The sequence below is a fragment of the Budorcas taxicolor genome, unplaced genomic scaffold (assembly GCF_023091745.1).
Source record: "Budorcas taxicolor isolate Tak-1 unplaced genomic scaffold, Takin1.1 scaffold350, whole genome shotgun sequence".
Taxonomy (NCBI): domain Eukaryota; kingdom Metazoa; phylum Chordata; class Mammalia; order Artiodactyla; family Bovidae; genus Budorcas; species Budorcas taxicolor.
In genome coordinates this window covers 110,149-127,290 of record NW_026292156.1, presented here as the reverse complement: position 1 = coordinate 127,290, position 17,142 = coordinate 110,149, and the positions used below count along the sequence as shown (strand labels likewise).

At 52.8% G+C, this 17,142-nt stretch overlaps 1 protein-coding gene across 1 annotated transcript; it reads left to right on the top strand.

The window, feature by feature from the left end:
• Positions 1 to 283: 283 nt before the first annotated feature.
• On the top strand, positions 284 to 13,672 carry LOC128071327 (WD repeat-containing protein 62-like; the record flags this gene model as incomplete). The annotated part of the gene is made up of 16 exons (XM_052664209.1): positions 284 to 448; positions 709 to 772; positions 1,477 to 1,602; positions 3,672 to 3,805; positions 6,034 to 6,086; positions 7,284 to 7,502; positions 9,274 to 9,401; positions 9,699 to 9,802; positions 10,159 to 10,266; positions 10,538 to 10,672; positions 11,057 to 11,171; positions 11,268 to 11,394; positions 11,477 to 11,528; positions 11,689 to 12,309; positions 13,098 to 13,255; positions 13,350 to 13,672. Coding segments are annotated over 16 exons (2,573 nt in total), but the record flags the coding sequence as incomplete, so codon positions are not given.
• Positions 13,673 to 17,142: the final 3,470 nt, after the last annotated feature.

Below are 17,142 nucleotides of genomic sequence, written 5' to 3'. Positions count from 1 at the left end.
ACTGTAACTAATTTAATTAGGATTAAAAAAAAATTTTTTTTTTAAGCCTCTACCACAGGGGTCTGTGGGGGAAATAAATCCACATACAAACAGTACTTAGCACAGGGCCTGGCCGCCATTAGTACCATTGTGGTGGTTGTTAATTTCTTTACCTGTGAAATGGGGACAGGAGCTTCTACCTACCATGGGGTGTGTCGTGAGGCTAACTTGGGATGAGTCCACGTACCTAGCACCCAGCACAAGGGGGTCCTTGGTCAGTGGGGCTGTGATATTGAGACCCCAGCCTCTGGGAAGAAGGAGGCCACTCCGGTGTCACGTGGGCGCTCTTCTCGGCAGGTCCACGTGGACCCCTCCGGCACCTTCCTGGCCACGAGCTGCTCTGACAAAAGCATCTCAGTGATTGACTTCTACTCAGGCGAGTGTGTTGCCAAGATGTTTGGCCATTCAGGTGGGTGTGCCTCTCTGCTTGGGACCCCTTCCCACCTGCCCTCACTCAGCCTTCTAGCTCAGAAGGCCAGTGCAGGACTTCCTTGGTGGTCCAGTAGTTAAGATTCCCTATTCCCAATGCTGAGGGCCCGGGTTCAATCCCTGGTTGGGGAGCTAGATCCCACAATGAAGATTAAAGATCCCACATGCTGCAGCTAAGACCCAGTGCAGTCTAATAAAGAAGTGAAAAAGACCAATGCAGCTTCTCTGCTCTACTTGCAGAAATTGTCACCGGCATGAAGTTCACCTATGATTGCCGTCACTTGATCACCGTGTCGGGAGACAGGTGGGAAAGGCCTGGAGGCTGCCCAGCAGGGCCTCCCTCTGGGAGAGGGTGAGACCTATCCTATGGGGAGAGCCAGGGCTCAGACACTAGAGCCCGGTGCCCACAGCTGGAACTCTGAGCATGCCAGCTTACTCTCGCCGGACAGTGTGCCAAGCCCTGAGTTCAAATCTAGATCTGCTTACTTGTGACCCTGAGCAGGTCATTTCCCCTTTCTGAACCTCTGTAAGAGAGAGATGAGCCCGAGACTTCCCTGGTGGTCCAGAGGTTAAGACTTCAAGCTTCCATGGCAGGGGGCAGGGGGTTCAATCCCTATTCAGAGAACTAATATCCTGCATGCTGCATGGTGGGGCCAAAAAAAGAGAGAGAGATGCCCGCGTCCACCTTGAGAATCATAGGTGAGAGTCAAATGAGATGACATGTGTCAGTTCCTTAGCACCTGGTTGGTGTCCTAGGGCGTCCCTTTTGTCACTCTATTCGATTTACTACCCTCCCTCACGGCTGTCTTCCGTGGGTCTTGAGGTCTTCAGAGCAGCCTTGGTTTACTAGGGGGCCCTGGACCCCACCAGGGTGTAGACCTGCACTGAGCTGATGGGAGCTATTTTCCAGGCCAGGGAGTAGGGCTTGGCTACGATGACGCAGGTGGGTTAGATGACTTCTGTATTCACCGTTCCTCCTCCTTCCGCGTCTCTCCTTGGCCTCTGCAGCTGTGTCTTCATCTGGCACCTGGGCCCTGAGATCACCAACTGCATGAAGCAGCACTTGCTGGAGATCGACCACCGGGAGCAGCAGCAGCAGAACACAAAGGACGGCGCATGGAGCGCCCACCCCAGGTCCTGGCAGCCTCCTATCCATTCACCAGAGGGCTGTCTTCTTGCCCCGGCCCCCGTGGGGAGTGAGGCTGCGGACACAGGCAGGGCCCGGACAGTCCCAGGCCCCAGACCCTGCCCCTTGTGCCCTCAGGGCCTCGAAGAGGAGATGAACTTTGTGGGGTTTTGGTTTTGGTTTTCATTTATTGGGGTATAGTTGTTTTACCATGTTGCGTTAGCTTCTGTTATATAGTGGAAGTGAATCAGCTATATTTTTGCATGTATTCTCTGGGAAGTGGACTTTGAATACGAAGTTACAGTAACACACATGAGAAAGGCTTTGAAGTGTAAAAGCACAAGTGCTAGGAGAGCCTGTGAGCACTCTGGTGTGGAGCCCTCGGGGCTGTGGGGACTAGAGGAGGCCCCCGACCCAGCCCTTGGTGCAGAGGGAGGAGGTCAGGGAAGGGTCCAGGAGAGCAGAGATGTCTTCTTAATCTTTAAATGGAAGTTGTTGTTTCACTTATATCCCTGAGTTTCCTAAACCTATTTCTTACGCCTTTAAGTTCCAAGACCAGTTTTATTTGGAGTGAATTCCTATTCTGGTCTTTGATTTGGGATTTTGGTTTGGAAGTTTCGCTTGGAGTGGGAGGTTTTAAATTTTCTTCTCTCCTGTCCCTGGAGCTGTCCCTGTCTCTCTCTTTCTTTCTTTTTTTTTTCCATTTATTTATTTTTGGCTGCTCTGGGTCTTCATTGTTGCACACGGGCTTCCTCTAGTTGTGGTGAACTGGGGATGCTCTTCCTTGAGGTACACACGGCTTCTCATTGCAGTGGCATCTCCTGTTGCCGGGCACAGGCTCTAGGTGCGTGGGTTTCAGTAGTTGGTGGTGCACAGGCTTAGTTGCCCCACAGCATAGGGGATCTTCCCAGACTGGAACCCCTGTCCCCTGCATTGGCAGGTGGATTCTTAACCACTGGGCCACCAGGGAAGTCCTCTCTCTCTGTCTTGAGGCTTTGCCTTTGCCTCCCCCTGGGAGCCAGGCCTGACAGAGCCTCACTTTCTGCAGTCATCTTGAGGTGATGCAGATCTAGGCACCAAGGGAGTGGACAGCTCTTCGGCCCTCATTGCTAACCCTGCTTTTTGGAACAGAAGCCAGCAGCTCAGGACTCATGCCCTACCATCTGCTTTGCTTTCTATTCCATTGCTGTGGGCCTTGAAGAGTTTGTCTTATTTTTTGAGCCCAACCTTTGTTGTTTCTAGTTGCTAAGTCATGTCCAACTCTTTTGCAACCCCATGGACTGTAACCCGCCAGTCTCCTCTGTCCATGGAATTTTCCTGGCAAGAAAACTGGCATGGGTTGCCATTTCCTTCTCCAGGCCAGCCTTTGTTACATGTCATTTATCGTGACAGTATGTTTCTAGCAGAGGGGTTGTAGCAGGTGAGATCTCCCAGCCCCGTGTTGACCAGAAGCCAAGAGTGTGTTCTTACAGACCCAGCCCTAGGCAGGTCCCGTCTCCCCACCCCATTTACCTGTGTTTCTCTCCTGTAGGGAACAAGGTATAAAGAAGGTTGAGAAGTGCTTGCAAACGAGACTCTCAACCAGGGCAGAACATTCTTGCAAACGAGATGTTCTGACCAGTGTAGGGAACTAGGTATAAGGAAGGTTGAGAAGTGCTTGCAAACGAGACTCTCAACCAGGGCTGAACATTCTTGCAAACGAGATGTTCAGCTAAGAATCCTGTTTGTTCCCGTGGGAAAAGAACATTTCTTGCACACAAGGATGTTTCTCTGATTCCTCAAAAGGAACGGACCCAGGGACAAAACGGATTCTAAGTTGATAAGGAAGTTCCCCAAAACAAAGTCTTAGCTGCAGTGAATAAGTCAAGGTAAAGGTTATCTCGCCCTGCGCCTGCGCACTGTATAGTCTCTGAATCACAGTGCTTGGCAGCTTGCCCTATAGGTTGTTGTGCAAGGGATATAAAATAAAGCAGCTGTAAGAAGCAAGGGTTAAAATATAAAGATTCAAACCACTCTGCAGTGTTGGTGTTTCATTCCGTCGCCAGCACTCTCCTGCCATCCTTTTTCTTGTCTTCAGACAGGAGATATATGCATCCGTGCCTAGTGAGATTTGCTCCCTGAGCCCTGGAGAGCAGACGGAGGATGAGCTGGAGGAAGAATGTGAATCTGAAGAGTTGCTGAAGACCCCATCCAAGGAGAGCTTGGATCCAGGTTGGGAAAGGGGCCCTATTTTGAACTCTCAGCAGAGGGATCATTGCTGGGTTTTGGCCACTACTTTCACAGCCTGACACATATTGAAACTCAATAATCACATCAGTCAGGACTCTTTCAGGGTCATAGCAACTAGACTCTCACTGGCTTAATTTAGAAAGAGGATTTATTGGTTCCTGTAATGGAAACTTTGAGAGTATGGGTTCAGGCCTGGCTGGATCCTGGTAGTCAGGTGACGTTAAAAAATAGATGTTTCTCCATCTCTTGCCTCTGCTTTTCTCTGTGTTGACTTTGCTCTCAGGCAGACTCTCCCTGTTAAAGGGGCAGAGTATCCCTAGCAACTCAAGGTTATAACACTGTAGAGAAGAAAGCACCTCTTCCCCAACAGTTTGGAGTCCTCTGCTCATGACTTATGTTCCTGCTATAAGTCACCAGCCCGTTTCTGATCCAGCCACTGTGATTGGCCAGCCCTGAGTCGTGTGGTCATCGCTGAGGGCAGAGGCTTTAGTCAGCTCCACTTGAACCATGTGATCAAAGGCCAGGGGTGAGTGTAAGGGGCTGTCCCAGGGGAAAAACAGGGTGATGTTAGCCAGAAGACAAACCAGATCCTCCTGTTCAGGCAGAAGGGAGAGAAGTGGCTCAGCGAGTTTATGAGAGGCCAGGCCCTCCATGAATTCCTGCCTCCTTGCATATTGCCTTGGCGTCAGCCCTCATGTTGCAAGATGGCTGCTGAAGTTCCAGCCATCAGAGACATGATCGAAGAGGACATTCCCCTCCTGGAATCACCTTTATGGGGCTTCTTCTTTCCCAGAAGCCCCTGCAGGCTTCTTGCCGGTCATGTTGGCCATGATAGCTCCAGCTGTGAGAGAAGTTGGGAATGGTGGCTAGCCTATGTGCTCTTAGTGAAGCTGGTGGGCTCTGCCAACAGGGAGGAAACAGGCAAAGGCCCCCTGGATGGCTGATTGGTAGGCAGCAGCCATGTGAGAATTCAACCTGGGGAAAAAACGAGAGAGTAAGCTCATTCTCTTTGTCACCACCCTCACATCCAGTCCAACGTCTCTTCTAAGGTGGCCACTCTTAGGATTTTGGTGTGGATCCTTTCAGGCCTTTTTCTGAACATTAATATACATAATATACACAGGGAGCATCTATGTCTACAAATTCTATTAGACTTCAGATATTCTTCTGTATCTTTTTTTCTCTCACCGAGATATTTTCTTTCTTCTTTTAAAGCTTTATTTATTTACTCTTATTTTTTAATTGGAGTATAATTACTTTACAACATTGTGTTAGTTTCTGCTGTACAACACTGTGACTCAGCTGTATGTATACAGATAGCCCCTCTTGAGCCTTCTCCCCCATTTGGGTGTTTTCTGACTTTACACTGTTGTGAACGAGGCTGTGCTGACCACCCACCCCCGCCCAATGCCACCTCCTTGGCCATGTGTGAGGGTGTTTCTCTAGGACGAAGTTCAAGGACAGGCGCTGCTGGATCCCAGGATTAATACACTTCTTATTTTAAAAGATATCCCCAAGGGCCCTCCAAATCCAGTGACGGCCCCAGCCAGCAGTCAGTATTAAGCCCGCTATTTCCTCATACTTTTGCCAGTACTTGATAGTTTGAAGCCTTTTAATTTTGGTCAATCTTAAGCTAGTGGTAAAGAACCTGCCTGCCAATGCAGGAGACGTAAGAGATGCGGGTTCGATCCCTGTGTCAGGAAGATCCCCTGGAGGAGGAAATGGCAACCCACGCCCGTATTCTTGCCTGGAGAATCCCACAGACAGAGGAGTATGGTCCATAGGGTCACAAAAAGTTGGACACCACTGAAGCGATTTAGTGTGCGTGGGGAAAATATATCCCATTGTTTAAATTTGCATTTCCCATGAGACTTCCCCGGTGGTCCAGTGGTGAAGACTTCGCGTCCCAAGGCAGGGACTGTGGATTTGATCCTTGGTTGGGGACTTAAGATCCCACGTGCCTCACATCCAAAAAGAAACTGAATGTAGACAGCAGAAGCAATATTGTTAGCAAATTCAGTAAAGACTTCAAAAATGGTCCTCATCAAAACAGAACTCTTGAAAACAAATGTGCCTTTCCCTGACAGCTAACGAGGCCAGCCGTCTTTGGATGTGTCGTTTCCTGTGTGGTCTCTGGAGAAGCTGCCTCTTTGTGTTGTGGTCTCTTGACTTGTGTATTCTGTTTTCACGGATGTTCTGTGTCTCTTCAGATCCTCAGTGCCTGCTGACCAACGGCAAGCTGCCGCTCTGGGCGAAGCGGCTGGTGAGTCTGCCCGGGGAGCGGGACACTTAGAGGCTAACAAAGTACAGGTGCCCTTTCCCCCTCATGTCTTTACTTTCCACGGAGAATCCTTATCATGGTTTCAGTCTCTGATTAGACAGCCCTTCATTCATGCCACAGGTATTTACTGCATGCCTAGCCTGGTGCCTCGGTGGTAAAGAAACCACCTGCCAAGGCAGGAGACACAGGTTTGATCCCTGGGTCGGGAAATCCCCTGGAGAGGGACATGGTAACCTACTCCAGTATTCTTGCCTGGGAAATCCCATGGACAGAAGAGCCTTGTGGGTTATAGTCCATGGGCTCACAAAGAGTTAGACACAACCTAGCGACTAAAACAATAATAATTATTCACAGCACACTTGCTCTGTACAGGTTCTGTTGAGTCTTTTATATGTATTATTTAATTATCATTGATGTCTGGGCTCTTCATATCCCCTGTTATTTCACCGATAGGAAACTGAGGCCCAAAGCGGTTAAGTAACTTCCCCAGGATCACACAGCTAGGAATTAGAGAAGGTGGGATTGACCCTAGAAGGCTGGCTCCAGAGCCCAGGTTCTCAAGCACCCATCCTTCTACTGTCTGCCAAGCAAGTCTTAGTAGGAGGCAGTGGTAAGCAGGATCAGGGAAGCAGCAGAGAAGAAAAGTGTACATATCGTGGGTGTGTTTGAGTGGTAGAGTTGCAGAAATGTGAAGTGTGAGGGACAGAATAAGAGGAAGAAGGAGGACCTGAAGCTTTGGGGCCTGAGTAGCTGGGAAGAATCACTGAGATAGAAGACTTTAGGTTGAGTTGGTTTAGAGGGAAGGGTCAGTTGTCTTCAACATGTTTGCTTTGAAAGATTGCTAAACATCTATGTGGAGATGGGGAGCAGTTGCATGAGGACTTCTGAAGTTTAGAGCTAGGTTCGGGACTTCTGAGCGTTCCAGTGGTTAAGACTCCTGTGCCACCACTGCAGGGGGTGCAGGTTCAATCCCTGGTCAGGGAACTAAAATCCCACAAGCCATGTGATATGGCAAAAAAAAAAAAATAGCAAGGTTCTGCTTTAGACAGATACCTGCAAGTTGTTTCTGAGTGAGGTTTAAAGCCACAAGGCTGGAAGAGGGTCTGTGCAGTGTTCCTCACCCTCACTGGAATTAGCAAGCACTTGGCCTTCTGCCTGAGCGTCCCCTTGTCCCCTCAGCTAGGAGATGACGACGCCGCAGACAGCACAGCCTTCCATGCCAGGCGCAGCTACCAGCCGCATGGCCGCTGGGCAGAGCGGGCTGACCAGGAGCCTCTTAAGACCATCCTGGATGCCAGGGACCTGGACTGCTACTTCACCCCCATGAAGCCCGAGAGCCTGGAGGATTCCATCCTGGATGCGATGGAGTCACAGAGACTGGCAGGCCTGCTGAGCGAGGTATGGACTGCTGGCCCAAGCCCCACCCATAGCACACATACCACAGCCGCCGGTCGAGGACCTCGGGCCTCAGCACGCGTGCATTTTGAAAATAAGATTGATCATCCCACTCTAGGAGAAGGGCATGGCAACCCTCTCCAGTATTCTTGCCTGGAGAATCCCTTGGACAGAGGAGCCTGGTGGGCTGTAGTCCATAGGATTACGAAGAGTCAGACAAGACTGAAGCAACTTAGCAGGCAGATGCCACTCCAAGGATGTGAGAGGGTAACGAGATAGCAGTGAGCAGGTGGATGAGCCCTGGGCCTGGTGCACAGGGAAACGTCCAGAGCAGACCAAGAGTCAGGGAGGCACTCACTTGGGGATCAGAGCTTGGGCCCAAGGGCAGGCCTGTACCTGAGTGGAGGGCGTTTGAGCAGGTGGTGCCCTGGGCCTACCCACTCCTGGCTATGTAACTTGCAGCAAGGCTTGATTCTCAATTCTCTGGTCTTTGGTTTTTAAAAATACGATCATTTCCAAAAAGACAAAAAAAAAGATGACCAAGAAAAAGGATATCAAAAAGTCATTTTTTAAAATGGTCATAGGTACTTTCCTGGTGGTCCAGTGGTTAAGATTCTACACTTCAAGGGACTTCTGTGGTGGTCCAGTGGCTAAGATGTCTTTCAGGCTCACAATGCAAGGGATAAGGGTTCAATCCCTGGTCGGGGAACTAAATCCCACATGTTGCAACTAAGGATCTCTCACACTGCAGCAAAGACCCAGCACAGCCAAATAAATAAAAACAAAACAATATCTTAAAAAAGACTCCACACTTCCAAAGCAGGGGCCACAGGTTTGATCCCTGATCAGAGAACTAAGATCTCACATGCTGTGGGACAAGACCAAAAAATAATTTTTTTAAAAAGTTAAAAATGGTCATTAAAAAAAGAAGCCCTCAGAGGGCTTTTACAGTTATCCAGGGCCATAAACAGAGTCTGGGCCTAAAAAGGTGCTAACACATCTTTAGATCTTATTCTGTTATTTTCCAAACAAAATTCCTTTTTGATACAAGTTTTCTTATGTAAGTTTTCTGATCCTGAAGCTAAAGCTTCAGTACTTTGGCCACCGGATACAAAGAGCCAACTCACTGGAAAAGACCCTGATGCTGGGAAAGATTGAGGGCAGGAGGAAAGATGGGGGCAGCAGAGGCAAAAATGGTTAGATAGCATCACTGACTTAATGGATGTGAGTTTGAGCAAGCTCCAGGAGATAGTGAAGGACAGAGGAGCCTGGTGGGCTGTGGTCCATAGGGTCACAAAGACTTAATATGTGGCATGATATAAGTACAATTAGGTGCACAGGTCCTAAAACCACAGTTTGCTGAATACCTGTATACACACTTAGGTATCCACCCCCTAAGTCAAAGTATGTAGAGCATTTTCTGCCTCTTGATCTTGGAGGACCCCTCTGCCCATGTAGTCAGTACCCTCAGTGAAGTAACCAGCATGCTGACCTCTGTCCCCATGGATTGGTTTGCCTGTTCTTGAACTTCATATGAATAGACTCTTATGGGGGGGAGCCATACCTATTACTTATCTGTAAAGGGGCAGATGAAATGGAGGAGCAGCAGAAAGCAAGCTCAGTACGGCCCCGCCCAGGTCTTGCCTCACAGGGAGCATCCGACAGTGAGGCCTGCCATCCTTCCCGTCGCCACCGGTGTGGGTGGCAGGCCTTGCAGCTGACATGGGCCCGGGGATCACGGCTGCCTCTGAGGCTGAGCTGTCTTCACCCACAGTCCGAGAATCCCCAGGAGGATGGCTGCGGGCACCCTTCCTTGTCACCCCCACAGCGAGAGTCTTCTGAGGCCAGCGAGCTCATCACCTGCCCCCCGGAGACAGAGGTGACAGTCACAGGGAGGGACAGGTGAGTTCCTTAGTTGGAGAGAGGAAGCCTCGACTAGTAGGCACTCCCTGGAAGAACTGCGCTCCGCTCTCCCAGTGGGCCTGAGGGAGGGAGGCAGAGGGCTGAGGCTGCAACCTGTTTCCCTGGTTCCAAGAGGAGGTGCATGGAGGCCGCCTTTGGTGCTGGCAGGAGAGGCGAGGCTGTGCTCCCAGCAGGAGCAGGTGCAGATGTCCAGGGCTTCTGGGTAGGGGCCAGGTGTTTACTAACCAGTGTGTCATTTTTCCATCTCCCTACCCATCCCTCACCCCTGGCATGCAGTGAGTACTGTGCGGAGGAGGTAGTGGAGGCGCGCGGAGACCAGCAAGGGAACCCCTTCCTCCCGGTCCCCTCAATCGGCTCGAAGGACCGGAGTCCACCTGAGGGTGAGTGAGCACCAGCAGGACACCTTGCAGTCATCTCTTCATCTGGCCAGACCCCTTTCTGGGCACTGATGGTGACTGTGACCCAGTCTTCCTGAAGCTCAGAGTCTGTCATAGAGACAGACATCATCCCTGCTGTCTTCACCCGAGACTTCTGGAGCCCAGCTGCCCACCAGTGGGAGCCCAGCTCTGCATCTCTCTTGAAGTGTAGCCTTGCTGGTCCATAAAATAGGGCATGGGTCCTATAGTCCCCCTTCTTCAGATGAGGGAACTGAAGCCCAGAAACTTGTAGCCTCCTTACCTGACTCACCCAGTCAGGGCCCAGCTTTGGGCCCCTGACCCTAGCCACTCTCTTCCAGACTCAGGGGAGTCAGAGGCTGACTTGGAGTGCAGCTTCACCACCATCCATTCCTCTCCTCCACAGCCAGACCCAGAACCTCAGTTTGACACAATGCCCCCCATACCAGGTAAGCAGCGGCCACATGCAGAAAAGGGCGGTGCGTGGGCCTGGCCGAGTGATGGCTGTAATATATAACCACTGGCCATACATCAGTCCTGCACCCCCAATTCCCTCCCCTAGAAGACAGCCATTAGCCCCGCCTTCTCCGCCTGGTGGCCATAGGGTGTGTGATGGGCGAGTCCAGCTTCCTCCATCGTTAAACGGCTGGTGGCTCTCTCAGGGCGTCTTCCATGACTCATGGTGTTGACGTTTCTCCCCTGCCCACGCCCTCTGCCCAGGATGCCCAGGGACTGCAGGAGAGTTGCCCAGGCCCGAGGTGCCAGGCATATCCAACAGCTCCCTGCCCCAGACCCCTGAGCAAGAGAAGTTCCTCCGCCACCACTTCGAGACGCTTACTGATGCCCACCCTGAGGGTAAGCCCTGCCCCTCTCTGACACCTGCCTGGGGGCACCGAGGACTGGGCTCAGTGTGGACGTCCCCAGGGTGCGGCTTTCCCTGGCAGGGCTGGCGAGAGTGGTGGGAGGGCGTGCATTTTACTTTTTAGTTAGGGACTGAGCAGCACAGTATCCTCTACCAGCTCGATTTGCTCCCAAGGTGTGTGTTGTCTGCTTTTTATTTTTGACTGCATCGGGTCTCAGTTGCATCATGTGGGATCTTTTCCTGGACCGGCAGGGAAGCCCCATGTTATCTGTTGTTGAGGGTCTCTGAGGATCTGTCTGCTGGTCTGTGGGGTCTGCCTGGGCCCAGGGCTGGCTGGCTGGAGGGTTTCTGAGGGCTCCCTTGGCATCTTGCCCTAGAGCTCTTCCTCGGATCCCTGAGAGACCTGAAAGCCCCTGAGACCGAGGATGACTTCTTCAACCCCCGACTGAGCATCTCAGCCCAGTTCCTCTCCCGCCTTCAGAAGACATCCAGGTAGGCGCGGGTGAATTAGTGAACTCTCCCGGCAGGGCGGGACTGTGTGCCCCTGAGCACCCTGAGGGCAGCCACTGCCACCTGTTTACCTAACAGGTTTCCCCACACCTTCCCTTCCCGACTTCCCCGGCACCTCGTGAAGTCCTCAGAGGTCAGACTCACGGACCTCCAGGGCGAGCCCCCAAGAGTGGGTGCTGGCTCCACCTCCCCAGTCAGGACCAACGTGAGTACTGGGGCCACCTCCCTCGAGACACGGGGCTTGGGAGCCGGGAGGCCTTGTCCTCACTGCAGGGCTGTGTTTGTAGGTTGTTCCTGGAGGAAAGGCTGAGGAGACGCTGGAGGTGTGGGCCCCACTGTGTGAGTGTCCCCATCTCCCGGTGGAAAGCCCTGTGTGGCTCACTGAGCCATGGTGGGGATGGCCAGGGGCCACTCGGACCATGCAGCCACGCCGGGTGGGGGCCCCTGTCTGTCAGCCCTGAGCTGGGCTGTGAGAGCAAGTCACCTGCTTCCTTTCCAGCCCCCTGCCTCACGGGCCTGGCGCCCTGCATCCCCTCCTCCTCTGCGCTGCCCACAGACAAGAAGCCACCAGCACCCACAGCCCTACCCGCTGCAGGCCTGGCTCACGGTGTCCACACCCCCACCACCCGCTCCCACATGGAGGCCACTGCCAGTTCCCATGCCAAGATGTCCCGCAGCATTTCCCTGGAGGAGCTGGCCTCCCTGAGCCAGGAGTGCCAGGCTGTCACCACTACAGTGACACACAGTTCTGACAGCGAGGGCCGAGAACCTGCCCTGCCCTCCCGGGGCAACCATGAGGCCCGCGCCAGCCTGAAACTCAGCCTGTCAAGCATCTGTGACAGGCTCTTGCTGCCCCCACCCCAACTGGAGCCTCCCACCACGTGTGTCTGGTCCCAGGAGCCTGTGGACACCGAGTGCAATGTCACTGTTACGACAGATGGTTTCCCAGCCCACAGCCCTGCAGATGGGATCACCTCGAGGCTGCACAAGTCCGCCTTTCTCCCAAGGTTCCTGGCCCCTGTGCACCTCGATACGCCTGTCCTCCCCGACAGTCCCCCGCTCCCAGAGGCCAGGCCTCGGGTGCTTGGCAGCATCGCCTCTCTCCGGGAGCCCAGCCCTGGTAAGTAGCATCCTTAGGATGAAGGATTGGCCCCTAAGCTCATCCCATGTAACAGCTAGCTCAGCTCCAAAGGCTACAGGTGCTGTGCCATTCATTCATTCATTTCCTTACATATTTAGTGCTTACTTGTATATATTGGGCTTTGTTCTGGGCCCTGGGGACATGGATGTGCTAAGTCGCTTCAGTCGTGTCCAATTCTTTGCAACCCCATGGACCAATGCCTGCCAGGCTCCTCTGTCCATGTAGTTCTCAAGGCAAGAATACTGGAGTGGGTTGCCGTGCCCTTCTCCAGGAGATCTTCCCGATCCATGGGAGCTGGTGGTAAATGAGACTACAGAAATTAATACCTTAACTGGGGGAGATGCCCTGTCTAAATTTTTTTATTTTAAGGAGAGGGAAAGAGTGGCTTTATTACTTTGCCAGGCAAACAAAGGGGAAACGCAGTAGGCTAGCGCCTCAAGAATTGTGCCCCCTTCCCTGACCAGACTAAATCTATAAGGAAAGGGTTAAGTGTATCATAGCGAGGTGCGCTATGGAGAGAAGGAAGAGAAAGAAAGGGTTTAGGGAGTGACAGGTGGCTGATGGATGGTGAATGATGAGAAAAGGTTTCAGCGAGAAGATAGCATTTGAGCAGAGACCTGCAGGAGGGTTGGGAAAGGAGCCCTGGGGACTGAGGAAAGTGTCCCAGGAAAAGGGGACAACAGTTGGGATCGGCCCAGCCACCCTGGCCTCTTCAGATCAGCTGAGGAGTAAAAGTGTCTTTCTCATTTCCTCCCTTCCACCCCCAGAAGTGCCCAGTCCAGTCCAGGACTGCCCTGGACACTGGGAGGACCCCAGGGCGCCAACCAGCTTCCTGCCCCCAGACCCCCTGGAGCTGAGCAATGTGGGGACTGTCGTGCACAGACTGCAGGCTGCCTTCCAGGAAGCCCTGGACCTTTACCACCTGGTGAGCCAAGCCCCAGGGTCAGGGGAAAGGGCTGAGGGGCTCCCTGGCACTGCCTGGCCCAGGTGGCCCCTAACAAGGTGGGCGCCCCTTGCAGATGGTCTCCAGTGATGAGGTGAACGCCGAACAGCGGCAGGCACAAACTGAGCTGGCCTCCACTTTCCTCTGGATCCACAGCCAGTTAGAGGCTAGTGACTGGCTGGTGGGGACGGATGTGGCCACAGCCCAGGCCCCGCCCAGCCCAGGTGCTCCCTCCCCGCCTACCCTGTGCCCCCTGGCCAGCCCGGATTTGCGTGCCCTGCTGGAACACTACTCAGAGCTGCTGGTGCAGGCCGTGAGGAGGAAGGCGCGTGGGGACTGAGGGCCAGCAACCTCTCCGCCGCAGCCCTGTGTTTCTGAGGAAATAGGTATTTTAAGCAAATAAACAGACAGCTTGCAGAAGTGGCACCTGGTGCCTGTCCTGGTGCGTCCACAAAGCCCCATTCAGATGGATGTGGGGAGAGAGGGGAGGAGGACAGCCCAGGGAACTCACCGGTCGTGGGGCGCACAGGACTGTTTGGGCACTGCAGGAGTGATGACCTCAGCACCTGGCTCCCACATCGCCTGTCCCCAGCCCACCAAGCTGCTGGCTCCTAGGGAGGGGCCAGCCCTTCTTCCCTGCCCCCTCCCAATGCCCAAGAACCCACTGGAGCCGCTATGACCACCGTGTGCCAGATGCTGGCCACCAATTCACATATCCCCACAACACTGTCTCACGGCCCCTGGGCCAGGCCCACACTGGATCCTATGAGCTCCAGGCTTTTGTTCCCATTTGCAGCAGGGGAAAGTGAGGAAGGACAAACAGGCTCGGCTACTGGACAATCCAGCCCAGGCCACCCAACAGCTGGAGCCAGTAATTCCTTCACCAGCAGGACTGTGTCCAGCTCCAACATCCCATGGGCTTCCAGCTCTGGGACCAGCCTCCCCAGGCAGCAGGCATCTAGCCACGTGGTGTATCTGCTGAGAAGACACTACTGGGGCCACAAAAGCCTTCACTGTCCTGAGTCTACAAAAGGAAGCGCAGCAGGAGCAGGGCCCTACCCTGAAGCCCAGTCCTATCACGTGTTCTGTGGGGCCTGAACCCCCACTTGCCTGTGAGTTCCTCCAGGCTCTAATGTGATCATGGCTCTCCAGAAACAGGTTCAGAGAGATATCCGGGGTCATGCCTAAGGCCCCACAGAGCTAAGACTCAAACCCAGGCTTGCCTGGTGGTAGAGCCAGGCCCTTCAGCCTGAGGATGTGGCCCTCTGTTGGCCCCGTAAACACTGAACTAATTATGCAGTTGTTGAAAAGTCTTCCCAGCCCCCAGGAAATTCCTGGTCCCATCTCCCATCACTGTTCTGCACTGTTAGGAGTAGAGCAAGGAACAAGCAGTGGTCAAGCAGAGCATTGTGCATTTACCTTCTAGAGAACAAAAGATAGGAATTAATACGATAACTGTGTAACTGCAGGTAAACGGAAGGATCTCACAGTCACTGTGCTGGTTAAAGGCCTTTCTTAGGTGACATTGGAGCAGAGGCTTGATAGAGGGGACAGGCAGTGTGTACAATTGGGCAAGTATCTAGGCAGAGAGAGTTGCTAGTGCAAAGGCCCCGTGGTAGGCTCAGATATGAGGATGAAAGGAATAGCAATGAAGCCAGGAGGCTGGAATGCAGTGGGCTCAAGGAGATGGTAGGAGAGGAGGTGGGAGGAAAAATGGGTCCTACCAGGCAGGGCCTTGATGTTTTAAGTCATTTTAATCTGGGACTTCCCTGATAATCCAGTGGTTAAGAATCTGTCTGCCAATGAAGGGAATCCCACATTCAACAGAGCCTGTGCTCTAAAGAGCCCTCCGAGCCATGACTGCTGAAATCCATTTGCTCAGAACTTGTGCTCCATGACAAAAAGAAGCCACCGCAATGAGAAGCCCATGCACCACAATGAAGAGTAGCCCCTGCTTGCCACCATTAGAGAAAGCTCTTGCACAGCAGCAAAGACCCAGTGCAACCAAAATTAAAATTAAAAAAGAAAATTTAAATCCAAGACACATTCACAATACAGGTTTTTCTCTAAATAAAATCCCTGATCTTGGTGTTTGTGAGATGCCCAGTGTTGCTTATTTCACAAGGTTCCCCTCCTTCTTCCTGCCTTAGGGAGCCCAGGCAGCCCAGGACACGTAGGTGGGCCGCATTTCTGCCGGGAGGCTCCCTACCTGGGTTCACAGACCACCCCTCAAGACTGAAGACCACTCTCCCCGCCCTGGCCTGGCTCAGCCAAAGCTGTAAAATCTCTGAGGTGACTGAACACCAAGGGGACCACCTTGAGCCTCTGTCCCTCGTGGATTTTCCCCCTCCTTCCACCTGGTATCATAGTTAAGGTCTTCAACTCCAGGAAGCAAACACCTGGCTTAAGGGGCCCCAAGCTGTAGGGACATTTGTTACTCTGGATTCTGTTACTGCTCTATTCCACCCTTTGTGAGTCTGCGTTTCACTCCCTGGCTTGGGCCCTCATGGTGGCAACACAGCTGCCGTGGTTCCCAGCATACACCCTCCCCTAACTAGGAGCAAAGGCACAAAGCTGGGCACCCACCAAGGTTGTGGGGGGAAAGTGCCAGACCTTAGATGCCCTTCCCTTTCAGGGCAGTTGCAGGCAACAGGAATGGAAATGGCTTTAATTTACTTGATTCAGCCATTCGTTCCTGGGCATGTTACTGTTTCAGCAAAATTGGGTTCTTTCAACACAAAGGGAGGGTGGGCGGGCAGTGTGTCTGCCAGTCTCCACCTTCGCCAAGCTCTTCAGTCCTGGAAGGACAAGACTTTCCTTAGACAAACCAACTGGTTAAGAAACCACTGCTAGAGCTTCGCTGTGGTCTAGTGGGTAGGACTTTGCACTACTAATGTGGAGGACCCAGGTTCGATCCCACATGCTGCAACTCAAGAGTTTGCACGCCACTAGAAGATTCAGAGCGCCACAACTAAGACCCCGCACAGCCAAATAAATATTTTTGAAAAAGGAACCACTGCTGGTGAATATGTGTGCATGCAGCAGTGTCCGAGCAGGAAGCATGCTCATGTGGGATATTTCAAAGAGAGTTCAGCAGAGGGATCATTTGTAAAGAAGTGGACAGGGGAACCTCAGGGCCAGTACAGTACCCTAGGATGGTACTGGAGGAGAGCTATTCCTTGCTGCTCAGGCCAGAAGGCACAGGGAGCAAAGTGGAACCCAGAGAGGGGGCTGCCCTGAGGGGAGCTGTGACCCTGGCAAGGGGGGCTCCGTCTTCTGTGGGGCCCCCCATTACCAAATCCTACGGAAAGCCAGCAGGCACAGGGGTCCAGGTGATGCTTCCCACCCCGGTCAGCCTCCGGACCCAGGACTGGAAGGGGATTGGGGGCAAGTAAAGACCCCCAAGCCCAGGGTTTTTCCCTAATGTGTTTTCAGCAACAACTCAGGAACCAGTTGTCCCAAGAGACCTGGTGTTGGGCATGGAAAACTAGACAGCAGAGAGCCACAAAATGGCTCCCATAACCCATTCACCGGCTCGTTCTTCAGTGCCTCTGGGCCCTGCACTCCACAACCGACAGGTCCTAGATACTGGGCCCCCAGACCTGGGCTAGGCATGCCAGGCACATTGCGTAAAGTCCAGCAATTGAGAGATGGAGACACCTAAAATCACATTTCACGGGTGATTGAAACTCAGATGCTTTCCTAGCCACCCCACCTTTCAAGACTTTGAAACAGGGCTTCCCTGGTGGTCCAGTGGTTAAGACTCCCAAATTTCCACTGCAGAGGAGGCAGGTTCAATCCCTGGTTGGGGAACTAAGATCCTGCATCATGATGGCTATGTGGCCAAAAAAAAAAAAAAAAGACTTTAA